Source organism: Phocoena sinus, chromosome 2, assembly GCF_008692025.1.
Source record: "Phocoena sinus isolate mPhoSin1 chromosome 2, mPhoSin1.pri, whole genome shotgun sequence".
NCBI classification, from domain to species: domain Eukaryota; kingdom Metazoa; phylum Chordata; class Mammalia; order Artiodactyla; family Phocoenidae; genus Phocoena; species Phocoena sinus.
The window spans coordinates 131,915,052-131,939,044 of NC_045764.1; the positions used below are offsets into that span (position 1 = coordinate 131,915,052).

The 23,993-nt window shown below is 50.0% G+C and overlaps 1 protein-coding gene across 4 annotated transcripts in view; it reads left to right on the forward strand.

Moving 5' to 3' along the window:
• Positions 1-23,040, forward strand: part of SAMD4A (sterile alpha motif domain containing 4A) — a 235,499-nt gene extending 212,459 nt beyond the window's left edge. For 2 of the 4 annotated variants that reach the window (XM_032624896.1, XM_032624898.1), the window contains 4 exons: positions 3,535-3,736; positions 5,088-5,214; positions 12,892-12,975; positions 14,349-23,040. In XM_032624896.1, the coding sequence (XP_032480787.1) occupies positions 3,535-3,736; positions 5,088-5,214; positions 12,892-12,975; positions 14,349-14,395 (460 nt within the window). In that variant the 3' untranslated portion in view covers positions 14,396-23,040. The remainder of the gene's footprint in view (positions 1-3,534; positions 3,737-5,087; positions 5,215-12,891; positions 12,976-14,348) is intronic. The other 2 variants (XM_032624899.1, XM_032624897.1) reach the window with 2 other exon arrangements.
• The last annotated feature ends 953 nt before the right edge of the window (positions 23,041-23,993 follow it).

The following is a 23,993-nucleotide window of genomic DNA, read 5'->3' on the forward strand; positions in this document are numbered from 1 at the left end:
TTCTGAATTCATCTCTCAGTGCATATGTAGAAGCTCTGTCTGGGTTAAAATGTTGGGCCTTTATTTGCATAAGTGTGCCTTGGAACGTCACTGTTTTATAAATTACTTCAGGGAGATAAGGCCAGTTGGAACTTGCGAAAAGTCTTCATTGAAGATTAATGTAAAAATTGAAGTGTTATCATATTCCAGCATAGATAACACAGTTATTTATTAAACAAACATTTAGCATGTACTTTGTGCCAAGTGGGTATCCAAGCACTTAAGAATATTAATACATTTAATCCTTGCAACAGCCATATGAGGTAGAGGTGCTTATTATCAACCCCAATTTACGGAAGAGTTGGGGGGCAGTGGCATCCGGGATTTGGACCAGGCAGGCCAGCGTCAGCTCCAGAGTCAGTGCTCTTAACCACTGCGGTTGCCGGGCAGCTCTCCTGGTCCCCGGATGATGTGCAGAAAAGAGAGTCAGACAAAACAATACTCTATTGCCAGCTCCTTGGCCCCAAGCCTCCCTGGTGGACTGGGCTGGACCACCTGTGCACCCTGAGGATTCCTGGGGGCCCAGATGAAAGGCGAGGCCTGCTCCTTAGCCTTCTTCCCTGGGGCTGCCCCCTTCCCAGGCTCTCCCTCTTCTTGACCCCCAAGAAAGGGGAGGAAGATCCGGACCCCTCTTGCAACACCAGGCCCTTGGGAGACAAGTTCCAAGAGGAAGAAGGAATTCAGAAGTTGAAGATGAAAACAGAGCTTTCAAGCTCTTTTGTCTTCCGCCCCAAAGTGCCATCCGCTGCTTCCGTCTGCCCTGCTCTGTCCTTGGTCCACATCACTGTTCCCCTTAACCTTGACTCCTCTACAGTGTTATTAACTGACGCTTGAATTGGGCTAACCCAAGGTTTGCCAGATTGGTCCTCCTTTTATTGATTAGATCAGAATGAATTCACTCATCAATTATGGATGTTCAACTGGAAGTTGCTGAAGCTCCAGAAAATAATTCATTCTCGTAAATATTACCTCTGGGATCTTTTTATGCTATTAATTTGCTTTGAAGACCTGTTTTTCCCATAATACAAAGGTAACTACAGCCCAGCCCCTCCTTGAATGATCACAAATCCCAAATTAATTGGTTCTTATTAATGTTATTTTATCAGTCGTTTCATGCATTTCAAGGAAATGAACTCGGTTGGTTAGATGTAGGAAAGCACAGAAAGACACAGGTGGGCAGAGCAAGAGAATGAGAAATGAAAACTGACGTTTGTCACTTTGTTCTCTCCCTAGAAAGAATGATTATTTCATTAAGCCTAGTGATCTGAAGTGACTTAAGCTTTCACTCTGGTTACCAGCAGTGGCAACCCTCAGTAAGCCTGACTTTGTAATAACCAAGTTTAGGACACCACGGTGAGATCCACCGTCATTCGACGGCCTAACCAAATTCTCCCCTCCATCCAGCCTATCCCCAAAATGTTCTGGGCTCTACCAGCTCTGCGAATGCTAGCTTTAGGAGTCCACGTTTCTCCCGTGACTAAATGTCCCATTACAGAATCCTCTGCCTACATATATGGCTTAAGAATACAGTCTTGCCTGCCTGGAAGCACAAATCATTTTAGCATCACTCGCTGACTGCTCTGTTTTGCATATGAAATAACTTTTTAAAAATCCAACCAAAAAGGAAGATGAGCAAAAAAGCTGTCTGCACTAAATAAGGAAAAATCTTAGGAGAATACTAAATCATCATACCAGGTGGCCAAAATTCTGGCTCCAAAAACCAAAGGACTAGTTTTCATAGTTTAAAAAACGAAAACAACGCCCCCCCGCCCCCCCACAAAACAGCCACTTGATCCTTGTCTCCACCTGTCATATGTTGTCCATACTCCAGAGGAGGTCTCTTCCATCACTTGAGTTGACTTCTGCTCCTCTGGGCCTGAATTTCTTCTTTCAAACCAAACATTTTAAACCTTAGTAAAAGAAGGAAGAAAGGGGGAGAATGGGAGAAAGAATGAGATAAACCAAGAGACCTAGAACCCGCGAGTGTCCTTCTCACCACGTGTACGTGAGCCTCTGACTGGAATCGGGAACCATTCTTTTGGGTCACAAAAGCCTAGAAGTGGAAAAACACAGCCCAGAAATCAGTTGCCACCAGCTCACCGTGGCATTCTCTTCCCTGCTCCCGCCCCCCACCCCCAGGAAATTTAGGAATTCTAAGGAAGAAACACTTTCTGAGATCAACTGTGCTGATGACTTAGATGCTCCACCCCACCACACACACACACACACACACACACACACACACACACACACACACACACACACACACACACACACACCCCTCTCTCTCCCTCAGGAAATAACTGTTTTGCAGCACCTCCCCTCCCCATCATCTGGTTAAACTACGTCAGCTCTGTCTCCTGGAGTCTCCGCACAGGCTTGGTATAAACCTCCCCTGTGTGGCTGGGAAAGCAAGTCTATTCCATCTTGTGGCCATCGGAGGTAAAGCATTTTGACTGAAACATCAGTGAATGACTAAAGCTGACTCTTCTTGGAAAGAATGTGCTGGTTCCTGAAACCCTGCTGGCTGCTGTGCACCCTCCCAGAACTTGAGGCCTGCTGGAGAGGACGAGTTCTTCAGCACTGAGGTCACCAGACCAATGGGAGCACGGTGTCCGAGCAGGATGCCACGGGTCCGCGGCTGCCTCCCTGCGTGGACCCAGGCGAAGCCTGTGACCTCCGGGTCTTTCTCTGGGGAGGGCCTGAGGAGTGGGGAACAGTCGGTGTCCTAGGTCCAGAGCGATTGAAAACATCATCATCTTCATTCTCATATCCCTCCTCTTCACCTGGAGTCAGAGCCCCAGACATGGGGTCAGCTCTCCTATTTGGAGAGGTTGATTATAATGCCAGAGACACTCATTCGTTCACTCAGCCTGCATTTACCGCCAGGGGCTGATCCAGGCAGGAGGGACCTGCAGGGTTGATGAGGACAGACACCATCTTTTTTCTCATGGAGCTTACGTCCTAGTGGGGCTCAGAGGCCACTCCTTGCAAGTCTGCTGTACAGACAGACATCAGAACCGGACTGTGGTCTGAAGGAAGGGGCACAGATCCTGGCTCTGCCGCTTTCTTACCGTGTGGCCTCTTGACGGGAACGTGAGTGCTTAGGGCCCGTGACAGAGTGGAAGAAGGCTGTAGAGCACACGGGTTAACCTTCTGGGCTCAGAGTCCAGCACTGCCCCCCAATGGCTGTGTGACCTTTGAGAAATTATGAAGCTCTCTGTTTTACTTCTCCAGCTGTAAATGGAGATAGAGTGCCTACCTCATAGGATTGTCGTGAGGATTGAAGAATCAACATCAAAGTCCCAGGGCGGTGCACGTGATGTTAGCTCTCAGATGTTAGTTGTCATTTAGTCATAGAACCCTGACCCCCGTAGATCTCATAACGGTCAAAATGTGAGCAGACCCCAAGGAGGCATCCTGCTGGCAGCCCCGGGGGTTGGGAAGGACTGAGGGTGACTGATGGCCTCTGTTCTTCCCTCTTGGCTCTCACAGCCGCGGCTTCGGGCAGTCCAACTCCCTCCCGACGGCTAGCTCTGTGGGCGGTGGCATGGGCAGGCGGAACCCACGCCAGTACCAGATCCCCTCCCGGAACGTCCCTTCCGCCCGCCTTGGCCTCCTGGGCACCAGCGGATTCGTCAGCTCCACCCAGCGCAACACCGCAGCCAACCCCGCCATCATGAAACAAGGAAGACAGGTCTGCTCGGCTCCGGGGAGGAGGGTGGGCAGGCCCAGCTCGGGGCCTGAGGCTCCGGACGTCCCCCCAGACAACCCCAAGGCGAGAGGAGAGGCCCAGGGGGGCTAGACTGAGGACAGTTGTCCCCGTGGCTCAGAGGTTGTTTGCACTGTTTCTCGGGAAGACAAAGCGAGGCCACGGCAGCAACTGGCTCCGTGGGGATTTTGTTTAGGCTGCCCCACGACCGCTTTAACCTTGGGGGCCCTGCACACGGGGGGCCTTTAGGAAGAAATGCAAGACCTATTTCTTCTTTGCCTTGATCCTTGACCTGCCCCAGCAGATCCCACTGCCTTCCAAATTTGGCTTCCAGAGCATCTGAGGGCTTTCTTAGCCTTTTTATCTGAGGCAAATAGCTCCTTTGTCGTGGTCCCAGCTGTGGTGGAGAACCCACAGGAAGGAGCCTGAGAAAGGCTGTCAGAGGGAGAATTGAAACATTCTCAGGCGGTCAAGGCCAGGCTGCCCAGAGATTCTCGCCGTGGGATATAGAGCCACAACCTCTGTCCCCTGGGTCCTCGTCCCAGTACTCCTACCCTCCCACCCAGCGCCTCCCACCTGTGTAGCCCCTGCTTTGTGGGGACTCTACAGGTCGGGGCTGGGTTTAGAGGGACACCAAGTGAGTCTGAGGTTCTGGGTTGTCATGAGAAACTAAGGGATGAGAGCTTGATTTACAAAACAGGAAACAGTTCCTGGCAAGACAGGCAGGATTCACTCCCCCTAGGGAAACAGCACAGGGTAGGAAAAAGCCCCACTCTCTGACCATTGTGGGAAGCCCCCAGATGGGTGCAAGAGGAAATCACTGCTAGGACACCCGCGTAATAATAAACACACAAGCTGAGTTGTGCCAGCTCTTTGCCAGCTGAGAGGTTCTTTTTTCTCCTCCTTGCTTTGTAGTAAATTGTAAGAATCTCAGAGAGAAAATCAACTGAGAGCCCTGAAATAGTTTGTGCTCTTCGTTGCAGACATTTATAGAACTCCCCCCATTTCCTAGAAAAGTGATAGGAAAAGCAAAGGCAACAGAAGGGATAAAAAGAGTTTTGGAGCTAGCAAGGGAGATTGGTGTCCAGATTAAGTTGAGGCTTAGAGAGGAGCCTGGGGCTGAGGACGTTTCGCCGGGGGGTGGGGGGGAAGGGGGGGACTGAACGGAATCTAAAGCCCCTCTCTCTGAATAAGCAGATGGATTGCGCTGGCCTATAAGCCCTTTCCCAGAAGTTAGCAGAGAGTCCTCCCAGGGTACTTGCCTCCTGGATTCTGGCTGGGCCCCCCCACCCCAGGTGTCCGGACTAATGGGTTCTGCTTTCGTGTTTCTCCCTAGAACCTCTGGTTCGCCAACCCCGGGGGCAGCAACAGCATGCCAAGCCGCACCCACAGCTCAGTCCAAAGGACCCGCTCGCTGCCTGTGCACACTTCACCACAGAATATGCTGATGTTCCAGCAGCCAGGTAGGGCCCGGCCCTCCATCCCTCGCTCTCCTCTCAGGGAGGTCAGGTCGCCAAAATAGATGCCCCAGTGAACCCAGGCAGAAAGTGCTTAGCCTCAACTGTCACCGTGCATTCTTTTGAGCTTATAGAAGCCTTTCCTTTTTTAAACCGTGTCTTGCCAGCATGAATAGCGGCTGGTTGGCGGGTAGCCAGCACACGGAGCTCGAGTTGGTTGTGATCTGTTGGGGGTATTTTTGATCCTAGTTATATTTCTAGATTGATGAACCCGGGGATATTACTGGGGGGTTTTCAGGGGGGAGTTGGGAGGGGTTTCATGCGTAGTGTGTGTGCCGTTGGTATATACGTGGGGGGATGTGCAGATAGTGAGACAGAGAAAGAAAACTTGACAGTGCAGATGCTGAGAGACCTCCGCCTGGTTTGGGAGTTCCTTGCACACGTGACCGCTGATCCAGCCATCTTCCCTTTACTTGGTTAAAGAGCAGCTTGGTGCACCTCATGTCAATTTCGCCTTTGCCCACGCCTCCTCAAACAGAGTAGCCAGAATTACATGCAGCCAACAGATGCCTGCACCTTCTTCTGTGCAGACAGTGACCTCTTAGACTCCATGAGTAATGCAAAGCCCCGCAAGCAATTACTACATGGGTCGCACCTGGAAGAAGGTCCTCACCCTGGGTAGACGTGCTCTGTACCATGTCTTACAGGAGTTTGAGGGGAAATGTCACTGTGGCCTGGGTGGGCAAGGAAGCTTCTTAGAGTCATAGGTGAGCTTCAGGGAGCAGAGGGTGAAAAGATGGAAAGAGGAGCGTGGAGTTGCAAGCAGAAGGAGCTAAGAGAGCAAGACTGCAAGGGTATCGAGTCCCACGGCGGCTCGGCAGAGGGGTTAGGCTGAAGTAGCGGCAAGTAGACCAAGGGAGCTGGAAAGACTGCAGCCAAAGGTGGGATGCTGAATCCAAGGCCGAGGAGCTCAGACTCCAGCTGCTCTCAGTGAGGAATCGGTAGAAGATTTTGAGCAGGGGCGTCAGACAGGGCTAAGCATGGAGGAGTGAAGGGAAGGCAGGCTGGAGGAGGAGAGGCCACCAAGGAGAAGGGCGGGTGCCGATAGCAGGGAGCCACCAGGGCATAAGGTATGTCAGGAAAGGACGGGACGTCCACAGAGTCCAGATGCTGGTTTAAAGTTGCTTCTTGACGGGCTTCCCTGGTGACGCAGTGGTTGAGAGTCCACCTGCCGATGCTAGCGGACATGGGTTCGTGCCCCGGTCCGGGAAGATCCCACGTGCCGCGGAGCGGCTGGGCCCGTGAGCCATGGCCGCTGAGCCTGTGCGTCCGGAGCCTGTGCTCCCCAACGGGAGAGGCACTTCTGTTTTAAAGCTCCTTTTCTTCATTTTGATACTTGCTGTCTTTCTTCCCAGGAAGAAATACTTGATAAAAATTCGGGGGTTGTGAAGGCCTTCTCCCTGGGTCATTTAGTCCCAGCCTCTGTTTTCATGTAGAATTATGTATAATCCATTCCCAGTAAAAAGAGAATCTGGACAAGACTTGAAGACATCCTGGGCACGAGACCTTTCACCTTAAATAAATAGTTCACCCTGACCTCAGCCCCAGGACTGCAGCCCAGCCACCGTGCAACCTCACTGGAGCCCTCGCGTAGCCAACCACTCTCTTCCAATCCTAACATACCTGTAGACTTCTCCATTGTTTCCTACCTCTTTTTTCCTCCCTGCAGCTCTCTTCCAAGTCCTCAGTCACCCTCTTTGTCCCCCATCTTAATTGGGCAGACCAGGCCCACCAGGAAGAGCTGGGCCATCCCTGGGAGAAGAACCATTTGGGTCTGTTGGTCTGAATCCTCCACCTGCACTGTTTCCCCTCTGCTCTTATACAGCAACGCTGAACAGTTGGCTTATGCTCAGGTCAGCTATGACCCTGAGATTGTCTCTACCCTCTTCCCGTGAAGCCTCTTGTTCCCATAGTTAAAGAATCAAATACTACCAAACAGCTTATAAGAGAAGATGACTCCCCCTTGCCCTCCCCTCCCAGCCCACAGTCCCATCTCCAGAAGCAGCACTTCCAACTGTTTTCAGTTTTCCTGGTAGTTATCTGCAAGTCTCTCAATAATGTTCTTCACATACTGGACTTAGAACCCTTGGGTTATTGTTGCTGTTTTAATTAACCTCTCACCCGAGCATGACAAACCCACTTCCAGCAAGGCCCTGATGAGGCAAGGCATTTCTGGTAACCACGGCCCGGGGACAGGACTGCTCCATATTTCCTGACTGCAAATACCCTGGTTAGGGCTCAGCAGAAGCCACTCCTAAGTCCTGCCCGGCACCCTTGGCCCATGTGGGGTGGCTATTCCTGAGACATGGCCATGAAGGGCAAGGCAGGGCATAGCTGTGACCCAGGATCCCTGGCTAAAGGGAAAGCAGGCTGCAGAAAGTCCCCGCATGGGCGCAGAAAGTTCCTCCTCAGCCTTTGCATCTAGGGCCTGAGGGCCAGGGGCTGGGACTAGACCATAAGCCTTACATCAGGTAGGCAGAAATCAGGACGGCAGAAAGCGGCTTTCATCTTTACACAAGCAGTAGTAATTGTGAAGGCAAAGCGGAATAGAGATGTGCGACCAACCCAAAATTAGATACTCAGAAAACTGTGCTACATTCCAACATAGTGGTTTCCTCCTGGCCATTAGATGTCTTCAAAGCACCCATTTTGACCCATCTGAGCAAATCTTGAAGACTACAATAAGGAAGTTTGGATTCTATAAACTTCAAATAATCCCATCAAGATGATGGAATGTCTCCAAAGAATAAAGAAAAGCCTGGGGGCTAGAACCAGCCTCCAAGTTGTATATCAATTCATCAGTCACCTTGCTTGAATTTGCGAGACACTTCTTTCTTTCCTGGACCTACAGAATCCGTGGTCCCCTTGGAGGCCAGGGCAGGAGGGGTGGTTCTCCACTTCATTCCCATGTGGACAGATTTAAAATGTTTCCCAGGACAAGCCAGGAGAGCCATTGGTGATTGTTGCCTCTTGCTGGCCTGTGGGATGAGTAAGAAACATGAAGCTGGTCCTCCTGGAGAGGAGGACAGGGTCTGATACCATCACCGGGGAGTGACAAGCTCAAAATCAGGGTGGCGCCTGGAGAGAGGGGTCATGTTTCTCCGAGAGGTAGGGTGTTTTCCCAACTGGAAAATTAGTTTGGAAACTGCTCGCAGAATGACACCTTATCTTGGAAGCAGACCCTGCTGACCTGGGCTCCGCCACCCTTGGGATCAGAGAGGATCTCAGAGCAGCCCTGGCGTGACACTAGGAGGCCACGGAAGCTCCTCGCCACCTAGAGGGCCTGACGGGAAAGGGCAGAGGGGGCCAGCAGCTGACTTCAAAGGAAAAGCATGGAGAAAGGTAGATGGGGCAGCCTCACAGGGGACCTCATCCTTCCCTTGCACAAAACCATGTGCAAACTACCTTTGGTGCTGGACCACCCAGATGTGAGATGGGTAAGGCAGTGCCTTACCTGGCAGCATTTCATGATGTGACATATCTGTTCTCCATCGCAAACCTCCCCTATGCAGCGGCTCATGACTGTCCTTCCATCATTAGAATACCTGGGAGCATAGTGCACAAAGCTGTTATCATTGCTTTCTCCTTAGTGTGAGTGAGTTTCAGACTGCTTCCAGAGAACTGCCTTTAGAAAGAGGGGAGAGGGGGAGTGCCGTCAGTGCACTGGCTCCGCTGAGGGGACGGAAGGGGCTGCCCTGCAGAAGCAGAGGCCAGAGCAGGGACCCACTTAGAGTACCTGATCAACATTTGCTCCCTCCTTCTAGTAATCCAAGGCAAACAGCCCTGCTCAGGACTGACAGAGGATGGGCAGGGAGATGGGCAAATGAATCAGTTCTATCACAGCCAAGAACCCAGCTGGGTCTGTGCCCCACTCCTTCTGAGAGCCAAATTCAGAGAGACCGACTTGAGGCAAGATGGTACAATAGTGTCGTGTACCATAGTCTGCTCATCATTTTTTGTGAAAATGTGGGTCCCATAGGATTTCCGCAGCGCTTAGTTCTGCAGGTCTAGGAGTGAGGTCCCCAGAGAAGAGCTCCGTTCCCCACAGCAGATTCAGGGAGCGACTGCGTACCTGTGTTCCCTGCCGCCTGCCCACCACTACCAGCTCTGCACGGCCGCATTGGCCCGTTTCCCTGCCCGCACTGATCTCTTTTCCTTTTGACACCATTCTCCCCCTTTCCTCTTGGTTCCCGCCTTCCCTTTATCTTCCTTCCTCCCCTCATCACAGTTGTGTAGCTCCCACTTCTGCATTCCCTGCCCCTTCCTCAAGAGACTGACTTTCCTCATTTCTCGCCTTCCAGCAACCCACTTCTCACTCAACCAGACTCAAAGCCCTCCTGGTTTACTCAGCAGAGTAGCCTCAGCTGTCATTGGCAAAGTGGGATTCTCAAGGTTTTTCCTAGAATGCCCCAACCTGCTGCTTATTCTAAAGTCCTAAGAACACTGGCCTCTTTACCTCAGCCTCAGGGACTTGGAGAGAGAGGCAGAAGGACACTTCAGGCCAGGTGGACCCTGCAGCAACACCTCCTTAGGGATGGGCGCTGCTTCCTTCCGGAATCCTCTTGACCCTGGGCCTGAACAGCAGTCCCTGTTCTTGTGGGACTTCTGAAAAGGCACAATTTGAAAGTCCCACATCAGCCTAGACTTTGGGCATCCTAGAACTGGGGATCCTCAAATACATCCTAAATACTGGAAGGGTCTGATGGGGAGGGGAAGAATCCCTCGTACTCAGAGATGCCATCTGAGCTAAGGAAACAGCCCTGCTCAGGCAACAGGACAGAAGGCTCAGAGTCTATCCTTTTTGCCCTCCCGAAGACTCGAAACTACACCTGCCTGGTCTGTTACAGCTGGGGGCCCAGGATAAACGCGATGAGCCCCCAGGCTGAGCAGAAGCAAGGACAAGAGTTGGTCTGTGGTCCAAGTGGACCTGTGGGCAGGAGCTGCCCACACGCTTAGTCGGGGCATGGAGAGCTCTGCCCACCAAGCCACCCGTGGCTGAGGGCTTACAGCTGAGATGGAAGCTGCTCTTCACCCGTCTGGTGTCCCTCTGTCTCCTGTGTGCAGGGAGATGCCACGGACCTGTTTTTATCAAATACACAATTAAAAAGTCACACTATTAGGAAACTCTGGAGTGTGAACATACGGGCTTCTCCCAAGACTTAGAATTTTTCAAAGCTGCTCTGAGAGTGGTTAGGAGTCACGACTCCCCCGTGCAACAGAGGGAAGAGCTGGAGGATAAAAAGCAAGCGTGCCGACTTTCAACCTAAAAGAGCAGCCACTAGGGTTTGGAGATTCTGGAGCAGAGAGCCCCACATTTCTCAGCCCCCCTTTTTTTGGAACACGCAATCCCAGGCTTGGAAAATGCCATTTTGCTGCGTGTTGGCAAGAAATCCTGCAGCTGAAACACTTCTCTCCAAATGTCGAGCATCTTTATTTATCCAAATCTCTCCACAGTGTTTGTTTAAAGGGGAGTGCTAGAGAGTAAACTAAATTTTACAATGAGCATATGGATGGCTGTAACTGCTGGGGTTTTTTTTTTTTTTTTTATTTGCTAACTGGCTATATATAAAATTGTGTTTCTATTTTATAGATTTCACACCCTGAAGGCTGCTAATTTTTGCATGCATATGATTTTCACATGAATGGATGAAAATACTAAAATACTCTTCCCTCTGGGTTGTTTAATTGCCCGACCCTACTCAGAGCGGTGGTGGATGGGGGTGTGGGGAAACCAGCTTCCCTGGAAGCCCAGTTGTCCTCTGTCTGCTCATGAACTGGCACAGTTGTCTTTCAGACCCAGCGATGCTGGAACTGGTGTCAGAAAGAACCTTATCTGCTCCCCAGTGTTCATATCGATCGCTTTTGCCAACCTTCTCTTTGAGAATTTTAAATAACGGAAACGACATCTGCCTCAGAATTAGCTGGTGATGGGGAACACAGATTGCAGGGAAGGCTGAAATATATAGCTCCTCGAGGAAAACAAATACTTTGGTTCAGCCATTCGTTTCAACTTCCCCTCCCACCAAACCATCAACCTCATTTTTCATTCCCTACCCCCGCTCCGGCCCCAAGCGCCCCCTAGTGGAGATGCGAAGGAGCCAGGAAATGGCCAGCAGTTTGGGCCTCAGGATCCTTTCCCCACTTTACAGATAGAAGAGCTAAGGCCCAAAGAAGGGAACAGCTTCCCAGGGTCACACAGGAAGGCAGTGGCAACGCTGAGACTCCCCCAGGCACTCAGAACATACCCCACTGCTGATTTTTTCTGCCCTCTCCCATAGGATTTCACAGTTCTGTCCGAGTTTCACAGTAGCTGTCAGTTTCCTTCTATTTCCATCTTTTTCATCACTCCATAGACAGGTAATGAGGTGTGCAGAAGGCCATGGCTGGGTATCATGGGAGAGTCAGAGAAATCTGAGAGCATCGTCGCTGTCTGCAAGGCACTTCCAAACTAGTTAAGGATGTTCAAGAGTTCCACGGGATAGGGAGGTTGGGGGAGGTGCTGACGGTGAGCCCTAGCACGACAGAGGAGGCTCAGGGGTGCCTCCCCCTTGGAGGAGAGATAGGGAGGGTCCACATGGTAGAGGGGGCTTTGTGGTTAGAATGCACAGTTTTGTCCTGGGTAGCGGGAACCCTCAGAACAGACGTCTCAGCCCTTGCTTCCCAGTGCTTGGAGTTGGAGAGTGTTGACAGGCATGGCAGGCATGCAGTATGCAGTGGAGCAGCAGCTCTGGGTGAGACCCATGTGGCTTCCTGTCCCAGCTCCGTGTCAGCTGGCTAGCCTTGACAAGTCACTTAGCCTCTGGGAGCCCCACTTGAGAACTGGACACCCAGCAGGGTCTTGGACTCAGAAGAGGCTCTTGCCAGGCTGTGGTTTCCCTTTCCTGCTCCTTGTAATGAAGCAGAAATGCATCAGGCCCCAGTTCTAGGCACAGGGAGCAAAGCCAAGTCCTGCTCCAATGAAGCAAACACTCAACCGGGAGGAGCTGACAAATACACACATGTCAGGTGTTGGTGATGGCGATGAAGAAAAATAAAGCAGAGAAAAGGGATGGGGTGGAAAAATTCTGTTCACATACAATGAACAGAAAGTCCTTTCCAAGGAGACGGTAGAGCCAGAGACGTGACAGCAGGCAGAGAGTGAGCCATGGAAATGTCCAGGGACCAGCATTCTGGGCAGAGGGAACAGCAGTGCAAAGGCCCTGGGGTAGAAAAGGGCCTGGTAGGGAGTGAAGGAAGGGGTTGCTGTACTAAGGCAGAGAGGTAACACGAGGCTAGGTCTTCGGGGCCTTGCAGGCCATGGCAAGGGGTTGGCTTTTACTCCGATGGGAAGCCGCTGGAGGGGTCTGAGCAGAGGCCTGGCAGACTGTGACCATGACAGCTATTTTTAGTCACCAATTTTTTTCCAGCTGCAGTGGACTCAGTGTGTCTAACAGACTCAGAGGTTGGTTGAACCCGAGTCCAGCTCACCCTCCACGCCGGCCCTGTTGGTCTCTCCCGCCCCCCGAGTCCTCCCAGGGAGGCACTCCAAACCCTCACCCTGGCAGGTGGAGCCAGCGACACCATGCCTACTTCCTCCTTGCTCTCAGAGCCCCTGTCACCAACGGAACCCTTTGTCCCTTGCAGAATTCCAGCTTCCCGTGACTGAACCTGACATCAACAACAGGCTGGAGTCCTTGTGCCTCAGTATGACCGAGCACGCCCTGGGAGGTGAGTGCATCCTTCCCGCATGGCACTGCACACCTGGGAGAACCCCCAGCCACGTGCCATCCTCCACAGCTCGGGAGAGAGGGAAGGGCACAGGCCGAGGAGGCAGGGGACAGGGAGGGAGAGGGAGAGTGGCTGCAGGGTGCTGTCGAACCCTCGTCAAGCCTCGCCATACACAGTGTCTGCCAGCGCCCTTGCTCCTCCTTCTCTGGGAGGTGCCTCGGGGCCCCGGAGACTGAGGCTGCCCTCTTTCCCCAGAGGCTCCACCCCCCAGGGCACACTGGAATCCCAGACCCGCAGCTGTCCTAGCCCAGTGCGGGCGCTGGAGGAGCCAGGAACACAAGACGTGGCTTTTAGTGGAAACATTCCCCCACAGCACTGGATTCCTTCCTTCTCGGCACTAGATCCCCCAGTCCGGTCCAAGCGTATCCCAACTTGCTCTAAAAATAGAATTTCTGAAACCAAAATCCCTCCTTGTTTTTACATCTCCCCGTTCCAATGGCTTCCACGACGCCCAGAGCCCCAAGCAGTCCGAGGCGTCCTTCGCAGTGTGACAGGGACGGTCTAGTTGGATACGCCAGTGGTGTGCAGGGCTGCAGCCCCTGGAGGAGCTCCCAGAAGCAGCTGGGTCGTCCCACTGTGTGTTTGGTCTGCAGCCCTGCATCGTCACAACAGCCCTGGGAGGCCTTCAGTGCCCTCCTGGTACTAAACGGGTGCCTTCCTCTGGCCTGGACTCACTGCCAGCCCTGGGGATGTTTGGCAGACAGAGGAGAGACGTCCGCCCCTTCCTGCCAACCTCCAGGGAGGCTGTGAGTCATGGAGATTGAGACAGGCCTCCCGTGACCCTTCCCGACAGCCCTGTCCGGTCTGGACGTGCTCACCCACCGCAGAGCCAGAGACGGGTACACGGAGAGGCACAATTTGTGCTAGCCCAGCAGCAGCAGAAAGAAATGCTGTCATAAGCCACTGCTCCAGAGAGCTTTGTCCTCCTGACCAGGGGTGTTTAGATTTTCAGTCTCTACAAACACAGGCTTATCCTGAAACCAAATAGGACAAAGGTAAATGCTCTGTGTGGAGCAGAGTACAGGCCGGGACTGCACCCACCTGACCTCACCCATGCAAGGTTCTCCATAGCCTGGAGAAAGCCTCCGCTCCGTATCAGAAGGGAGCTAGCTGAAGGCCTCCCAGGGCTGCTGAGCAGACAGATGGTGGGGTGCACAGCTCCCTCCGTGACCCCCCATGGGGGTTCCGGGGAACCCCATTTGCAAACACCACTCTCTCCCTTGGGCATTCAGTTCAGATCTTAGAAGCTTTGCAGCACCACTGGTTCACTCCTGGTACCTCCGCGTGTGGTGCCACCAGCTCCTCTTCTCCAGGTAACCGAGGCGATTGGGTCAGCACCCTGACATCCCCTGAGGAGTAATGGGAAACAGCCCAAAGGTCCATCAGCAGATGAATATGGATGGACAAGATGCACTATCGCCACACAGTGGAATGTCATTCAGCCTTGGAAAGGAATGAAGTACTGTTACATGGCTGATCTGTGAAAGCATTATGCTAATGGGTGAAAAAGCCAGACACAAAACGCCACACCGTGTATGATTCCCTTAATGTGACACGTCCAGAATAGGCAAACCTACAGAGACAGAAGGCAGATCAGCGGCTGCCAGGGTTTGGAGGGCGGTGGGAATGGAGAGTGGCTGCTAATGGGCACCAGATTCCTTTCGGGGGTGACAAAATAGTCTGGGATTCGATGGTGGTGATGGCTGCTCAGCTCTTGTGAATATGCTCGAAACCACCGAACTGTACACTTTAAAAGGGTGACATTTGTGGTGTGCAAATTATATCTCAATTTTGTCCTAAATGGAAGGCCTCCAGACCTGAGCGCTCAGCCCCCTGTAGGCAGCCCAGGTGCCCTCCCACCTGACACCTGACAGGCGCTGGCTTGCAGGGTGACTCCACTGAGTCCTGCATTGCCTGTGAGAGTCAGCCAGGAGGACTGACCTCCCCCCCGGGCTTGACAGATCTCAGGTAATTGGTGTGTTGGAAGCTCTTATCAACCTGCTAAGTGCTAACATCATCGTCATCATTAAGAGCAGTAATGCCAAATGCTCTTTATTAAAGGGAGGTCTTCATTGAAAGACTTCATTTTTAGCCTGTTCTTCTATTTTTTACAGGAAACATCTGTGAACTGGTTTTTTTGCTAATGTTTTCATCTTGTTAATCTCCTAAGCCTTTTTATTGCTGTGTTTTTTCTCAATAATCCTCTTTGGTGGGAGGCCTCATAAGCAGTTTCCTGAGCAGGGAAGGCAAATTAGGTTCAGGGTGGCCCAGTTGGGTGCGGTGGCAGTGGTGTGCCCTCCCACTGTGACAGGACCTTTCTGCTGGCCGACCCCCGCCAGGTGCCAACGGAGATGACTTTGCTGGGAACAGAACTTCTGCCAGTGAGGGAAGTTATCTTACACGAGGACGAATGACCAGGGAGAGGAAAGCAGAGTAGTAAAAGATGCTCCTCTGCTTGTATCTCAAGGAAAGAGGGGGAGGGCTTCCCTGGTGGTGCAGTGGTTGAGAGTCCGCCTGCCGATGCAGGGGACTCGGGTTCGTGCCCCGGTCCGGGAGGATCCCACATGCCGCGGAGCGGCTGGGCCCGTGAGCCATGGCCGCTGAGCCTGCGCGTCCAGAGCCTGTGCTCCGCAACGGGAGAGGCCACAACAGTGAGAGGCCCGTGTACCGAAAAACAAAAAAAGAAAAGAGGGGGAGAGGTGTCCAAGTTCCTAGGACACCACATCCCAGGATGGCCATTCTAAAGGGGCTGCTCCCCGGGCCCCAAGCCTTGGGGCCCATCCTTTTGTGCTGGCATCTCTGCTCTTTCAGTCTCCTCCAGTAACTGCTACCCTCTGGGTGTTGGTCGAAGCTACTTTTCCCATCCATCTTCCTATCCTAGCCTTCCCTATCCATCTCTTCTTTTCTCTCCCCAGGCCCCTCCGACAGAACCGGTGAGGAAGCCCAGGGGGTGGGTCGCCTCTGCCATCTTGGTTTGTGAGTCTTTATTTAAGACTTTCATCCGGCTCTGCTGGGCTTTCTCCTGACTGGTGGCCCCAGGTGTTCAGGGAGACTCAGTGCCAGCAGAATGAGTCTGTGAGGCTCCGCCCAGCAGAATGGCGTCCATAGTGAATCAAACCATAAAGAGGAATGCACGGTCCATCCTCGGATGTTCTGGGGTTTGTGCTTCACCTGATCCCGTCGTCATTCTTTCTCACCTTCTCTCCTCACTTCTTCTTGGGACTTAAAGCTCCACTTATAGCCGATACAAGTGCAAATCGGGAAAAGGTTCCACTTTCTCAAGACATTATTCTGCCTTTCATTTGAAATTTGCCATAGTAATTATAAAACCTATGATGGTTGCATGTGAATGGTGCCCCTTTGAGTTGTGCAGTGCACGACCCGCACAACGGTAAATGGTGCGTCTGGACTTAACCTACTGGTCATTTCCCTGCAGGTGAATACCGACCATCACCCTTGGAGGATGAGGTATAGGGTGAGAATTCTGTGAAAATGCAACTTGGGGCTTGGGTTAGTTGAGATTTTCTTGTTTTCAGCTCCTCACTTCAACAACTATGAAAGGTTGACATTAATGAATGGACGAGTTGAGGCCCAGCAAGAGTGTGCACTGCGCTTCTACAGACGAGGGGGTGGCCTCTGCACCCTCACCCCACCCACACGTGTGTGTGCACACATACACACACTCACTGTTCTCCCACAGCCAGTTACCACTGCTGAGCCACCACTCAAGAGGCTACGGTTGACATGCGTGGAAGGCGGGAAGAGGTGATTCGTTCACATCTGGGGACCTCTAGGATTGATAATCTGAAACAACAGATGCTCTCAGGGGCCATTTGCTTCCCTTCTATAAAATCTCTCAAAAAATCATGTAGAACTTTACACACACACACACACACACACACACACACGAGTACAAGTAAAACTGGGAAAATCTGTAAGATGGGTAGATTACATGAATGTCACTATCTTGGTGGTAATACTATACTATACTTTTGCAAAATGTTACCTTAGGGGCAAACTCAGAAACAGGGTGCTCTTTCTTATGTGGACTGACAGTGATCTCATTAAAAATCTGAATGAAAGAAACATTCTCCCTCCAAGTCCCTGCTGGCAAGATGCCAGCCTGGCACCACCCACGAGGTGGCCAGGAGACCCCTGCAGTGGGCTCAGTGCTCCCCTGTATCACTTAGGTCCTCCAGATTTCCCTGGAACAGTTGGCCACCTGAGCTCTGCCCCACTGCATCTAGACGCACCTCTGCTAGACGGGCCTTGTGATGTGGAGGTTTAGACCAAGACACATCTACTGACATGTGGACGTCAGCGAAACCAGGGAGGCATCCTGCATCCCATCCTGGCCTTCATTTAGGGGTCACTGAACATAGTCATTTCTACCTCCTATGACTAATCCATGCCTCTCTCTGCTCACGGGAGAAACTCTAGCATGGACCATTGTAGGGACCTCTTAACTGATTCACCATTCTGAAGTCAAATCTGGTTACTCTACCACTAATAACTCCCCAGTTACTTATGTCCAAGCTCCTGTTAATAGTACACAAGGCCCTTATGGTCTGATTCTGGGGACTCTCCCACAGTCCCATGTGAAAAGGGGTTGGGCAGCCGTCGGCTCCCTCTGTGGTCTGGCTTACTCATGGCCTCTCCTCTCTGACAGTCATGTCCCCCACTTTCTTTATAGCCTGGTTTCACCGATTCTCCATAACACCGACATGGCATGTGCTGGCTGGCCTCAGCACTCTTCCATGTCCACTGGATCTTTCAGTTCCAGGTGCCAAAAAAAAATCTCACCCTGGTGTCTCTGCCCCCGATCAGATTCTTGAGACAGAGAATCTGGATCAGTTTGGGTCAGCTGCATCCCCCTGGTCTGCTCAGCTGTGATCAGAGATCACAGTCACCACCACTCATCCCTGGCCTTTCAGCAGGGACTCAGGGGGAAAGGGAGATGCTCCCAAAGAAAGGGACATGAGCTGGACAGGTCCACCTGCATGTGTATTGCAAAACCTAGCTGGCTCTCTGCCGTATCTCCTGCCACTCCTCCTGTCCTTCATCCTAAACCTCCAGCCCGCCCCCAGGCCCACCATTTGATGAGCAGCGTCACGCCTGTACATGAGCTGTGTGCCCTCCCCACCCTAATACTCTCCTGCCTCCTCCTTTCTTCTCCTACCAGACCATCTACAAAGTCATTTTCTTTCTCTGTGAAACCATCCTTGACTTCCAAGGGCAACCTAAACACTCCTTCCCCCTTGTTCCTGCTGTGCCTGGTGCATACTCCATTACAGCAACCATCCCTCATGTGTCATTGTCAGTTTACATGTCCGTGTCCTATCTAGGATATGTATATACTTGGACTAAGTGTGAGGATTAGGTCTTTTCATCTTGGTTTCCAGGCTCAGTATGGCTCCTGGCAAAAATAGCTATGTTGAGTGGGTGGGTATGTGAAGAATGAGTGAATGGATGGATGGATGAAATTTAACCCTTATCTGTCCTCAGAGACCGGGAGGTCCGACATGCATGACGCTGGAATCGGCGGGCATGAGTGGAATTGCTTTGCTCACCTGTGCCCATTGTGTCCTCCTTTCTCTCCCAGACGGGGCTGACCGGACCTCCACAATCTAGAGTTGAAGATGACAGTGACCGCGCTGGCCGTGAAACCGACTGCTGTGGGTCCAGTGTCAGCCGTCTTCAGGGTTGCACAGAATCCTCCAAGATACTTTGCAGCCATTTCTTTTCCCCTGGTCCCTCTCCCATTTTGATTTTGTGAGCGCGTAGGTCGTCCTTGTAAACTTATCAGTAGACCTGGGACTGGTTATTTCGTCATTTGTTTCTGTCGTGGGATGGCTTGGTGTGGGGCACGGGGAGGGATCTCTAAGGGAAACATAGGACTGGGAACGGGTGGAGGGAATGCAAGTGGCTTCTTGGATGGAAATGAGGGGGAAAAAAAAAGAGGGTACTGCTTGGAAAGAGATGAGAGACTTGGGAGGGAGGCAGAAGCCCCAGCCCTTGGGAGCCTTCTCAGAAGCCTGCCTTCAGAGTCAGGCCCCGGGAGGAAAGCACGGATGCCTGCGACCAAAGCACAACGGCGGCTCGCTCTTTTATGTCTCCCCTGATTGGATTCCCTGAGGCCCCTGCTTGAAATCCAGCCGCAGAAGAAGTCCACGTGGCAACGGGGGCAGGAAGGGAGAAATTCCCTCCAACAAAATTTCAGATAAACTTTGATTTGTGTATTGTTTACATAACAATTTTAAAGGGTACATAATGTGTAAAGAGTTGGGATAGAACTTTTCTTCATACTATGGTTTTTGTAAAGGATTTGTTGCTATGGATTCATTTTTTCCCTCTATTTTTATAATAGCAGCAGGGTTGTCTTTTTAAATGGCTGCCAAGCTCTGCTTCTCGGGAAGACGGAGCTGTCGCGTAGGCCTGAGTTGTGTCTCCCACCTGTGGGTAGGAGAAGTGTGTAGGTGGAGTTGAGGATGTGGCTGGAGTGGGCGGAGCACTGGGCAGGGCGCCACCATGTGATCGGTTATGGGATTGCGCGCAGTCACCTAGGGAGTCTAAAGGAATCCTGCTGCCCTTTCTACGCTGGATTTGCTTCTCACCCGGAGAACCTCTTTCTCCCCACCCTACCATGGGGTGTCATCCTATCACTCCTGGCCTCGCTACACACACACACACACACACACACACACACACACACACACACACGTGGGTACAAGTTTCACTGGAGGAGAAAAGGCAAGGATGGATATTTTTCCCTAGCAAGAGGCCTTAATACCCAGATAATAAGCTCAAAAGGCCGCTTTTGGGGGGGTTGCTGGCAGGAACCCCAGCCTGGGGGCTGCAGCCCCTTGGCTCGCTCACCGCTGAGGAAGAGGAGGAAAAGAGCAAGGTCCGGCAACAGTGTATAAACGGTCCGTCAGCAAGTGGCAGAGAGAGCTGCGGGGAGACGTCCCAGGTGGGCAGTGGAAGAAGATGTGAGAAAGGTCGACTTCATGATGGAAATGATGATTCTATCACGTACGTCAGGGATTTGCTGTGTTGTCGGCTGATTTATCCACCCGCATGGAAGGGAGACAAAACTACTACTTAACATGGTGAGAGATTAACAAACTACGCTACCAAAAAGTAATAGCTCTATTTCTTAAGGGCAAGAAAGACTACGTTTGGAATTTGATGCAATAGAGGGTATTAGAGGAAATCCAAGAGGAGCTGTGCTCTGCGCTGGAAAATTGGGTTGTGTAAATGATAGTGTGACAGCTCAGCCAGAGGCGAGATCAGGGAGATGGTAGGAGGCCTGTTTATTGAATGGGTGTCTGGTACCATTTTGGGGGTTTGTTTTTTTAGCAAAGTCAGAGTCGAAATTAAAGAGATCAGACCATGAAAATCACTGCGTTTGCTTGGGGTTATGTTTTAAAATAACGAAGTAAATACAATTTAAAAGGCCTTAATGAAATCCAAACAGCTTTCTTCTACCTTCAAGATTGAAAATGTACACCCAACACAGCCTTGGATGTTGTGAAGCTTGCAAAGTCTTCTTAAGGTCTAAAATGTGGGAACATCTTAACCACAGAGAGCCTTTAGCAAGCAAAGAACATTGAATCCACAACATCCTGCACTGCATTTTATAAAAAGGGGGGGGGCTCTCCATGGGTGACCACGTTCTAAAGATGCAAATTCATTTGCAGAAAGAGGCAGCACTTTTAAGTTGATATTTTTTAACCAAGTGCCATTAACATTCATCCTCCACTCCCCTTTTCTAAGCAAGCTTAGGGTTACTTGGGGAATGTGTTGGGATGGACAATCGTGTGAGCCAGGAAGGACAAGTCAAAGATGTTGAAGGCCAAAGGCAAGACCAGAGGGTTTGCGAAGGTGTTTTTTGGATGCTAAGAACGTTAATGGAAGAAAAAAACAATGGTATAACACATCTTGTGGAGAAATTAAAAAGCATTCAGATCTGCTGCAAAACACGTATATCCATAAACACTCGGGTTGTTCAGAAAACAGATTGTGAACACAATCACATTAGCATGAATCCTTTAAAAGGATGAAGACCTTAAAGTATTTGCAAATCTGAATTTCTATTTATTCCTTCACTGAATATAGAAACAATGGTTATCTGATTATTAGAGATATTATTTTGGATATGTTACTTATTAACTTGCTATGGCTGGTAACCATGATAAAGTCTGTTATTAATAACAACATAATTCTTTTTTTAAGAGAAAAGCTTATTTTTCATTGACTGTGTATAGATTTATCTACCTAGTTGTGTTCTGCTCTTAGTGTTTTCATTTTTTTTTAAGTTGACTGTTCTGATAAATTTTAGGCGCCTGTCCCCACCTTGTTGGGGACACCCAACACCTTTTGAGTCCTGTGTTGACTGCAGGTATACAGCTCAATCTAAAACTCCTAAAGCAAAAGAACTTTATTTATAAAAAAAAAAAAAAATCAAACAGTTGCGTGCATAGAAGGCTGTGAAGTCGGATATTTAGTAATAAAGCGGCAGTGCCTTTTTTTGTATTTACCCATTGACCCCCAAATGCAACTGTTTTATATTAAGTAAATAGTAAACATTAAAAATCTCAGAGTAAAATCTATTTCACTACATGGGTTTTTTTTCTCCCCTTGTTCTGATTTAAGCAGTGTGTATTTGACATCTCTACATTGTCCCAGGGACAGTGGTGTTCTACGATATTGTTATCATGTATGATGTTTTATTGGTGCTTTTTATTCATAGTGGTTTCTTACCAGAAACAGTAGGAAGACACACATGAACTGTGTACAAGAAATGAAACATTGCTGCTGATATGTTTTGTTTTGTTTTCCACATGCTTTTTGAGTTTCACTTTTTAAACCAAGGGCCAGCAAGCAAAATCAATGCCCTGAAGAGGGCAGCTGTTTGCACCAAGCTCTCCAATGCTGTGTATTGACGGTCCCTTTTTGGTACTCGGGATTGGAGCTAGAGCTGGGCCCCCTCTCCCATTCGTTTGAAGAGACACTGAGGGAAACAAGGTTTTCTTTTGAGGTGTCGTTGGCTGCCTTTTACGGAATGGGAGCCTTCTCCGGGTCTTCTGTTCTTCTGCCCCTCTTGTAGCTACTGCCAGTGCAAGGTTTGTAGATGCACGTTCCCCCTCTGGAACCGGGATCTCCCTGAGAGCCTAGCCTGGGGGCTGAGCTGGGTTGAATGCATAGGCACACGACCAGAAGGGCAGCGAGGGGAGGAGAAAGCAGCCCCCATCTCGGTGGCCCTCTGGGGATGTCTTGGGCAGGTGGCCCCAGCTTGGGTGCAGGGAAGCAGCCTAACCAAGGCGTTCAGGTGTGCCTGTTACAAGAAGGCCCTGGGGAAGGATAATTTGCACATGGGGCTGTGATAACACTAATGTTGATTTTTTTGTTTTACAAGTCATCAGAGATGTTTGCAAAGTGAGTTTTATTTTTTTGTAATTCCTTTATCTTTACTTAAAGGTGAATGTGTATTCCTCTGGGAGGAATAGGAAGAAAACAGGAATGTTAATAATGTCAAACAGAAGACTTCCTCCCTTATTAATATATAACCCTCATGTATTTATGCCTAATGTAAGCTGACTTTTAAAAAGCTTTCTTTTGTTGCATGCCCCATGCAGACATCCCTATTGTACATGCATGCCTTTCGTCCTGTTTTCCTGTATAAAGTTAGTGAACAAAGAACTATTTTTGCCTAGTTCATGTTGCCAAGCAATGCATATTTTTAAAATTTGTCATATATGGAAATAGCATGTTTGTTACATGTAAAAGCTTTACTGATATACAGATATACTAATGTTTGAAGAAGCTGTTCTTTGCAAGTGTACAGTTTTCAAATGTTACCAGTGAAACACCCTTGTGGTTTAAACTTGCTACAATGTATTTATTACTCATTTCCTCCCATGTAACTAAGAATCATGGCTATATTTCATATCAACGTTATATTGAAAGTGAAGGGAAATGATTAATACAAGGTTTTGTAACACTGGTGTGTGTCTTTTTTCATTTTCGTCAATATGATCGATTAGAAAACAAGAACTGAATCTTAGACATAAGCCAGCCAGGAAGAATAAGCCTGACATCCCTGTAAACTGTTCCCCCCTGACCATTCTATGAAAACTGTGTCTTCCAACCATGAGCTACTTTTTTTTAACAAAAAGGTAGGGAGAGAGGTGTAAAATTTTATGCAGCTTGATCTGTGCCCAGAGTAACCAATAAATGTATCACCTGACTTAGGGGCATGTTTCTAAATAAAAACTCTAACCTTGCAGGTGGTACTGTTTATAGCTTGCTCTCCACCCTCAGTGCCTTTGAAATCATATTTTACCCCTTAACCACAGCATAAACAGTAGCCTCCTTGGAGCCTTGGGGTTTTCAATACACATGGCTTGAATCTTATTTTAATACTTCTAATTCCAGTAAGATATATAATATACATTAATATAAATTCTAAATAATGTGTCAGTTAAGCATATGGTTGGAGAGACAAACCTGGGTTTGAATTCGGCTCCAGCGTTCTCTGGCTGTGTGATCTTGAGCAAGTTACTTAACCTCTCTGAGCCTTGGGTTTGGTTTGGGTTTTGGCCTATGACACTCAAGGTTTGTGTAGTTAAAACTCTAGTCCAAAAAATAAAAGAAAGAAAGAAAGGGAAAGACAAAATAAAACATAGGATACAGAGGTTATTACCACCAAAACCTAGCAACCTGAGATTCCTCTGAGGCAACCACAGCTTAACATTGTGACAGTGACCATCCGGTGACTGCCTTTCCACCAGGCTCAAGCTGCTCAAGAGACTGACAAGATCCAAAATGATCCCTGGAAAAGTGAAGAAATGCCTCGTAAGCCGAGACATTAAATGAAGTTCCTCCTGCAGTTAAACTCCCATAACCCAGGTGAGCTCTATCTCGGTATTCTGAGAGGAGAGGATAGTGTACAAGAG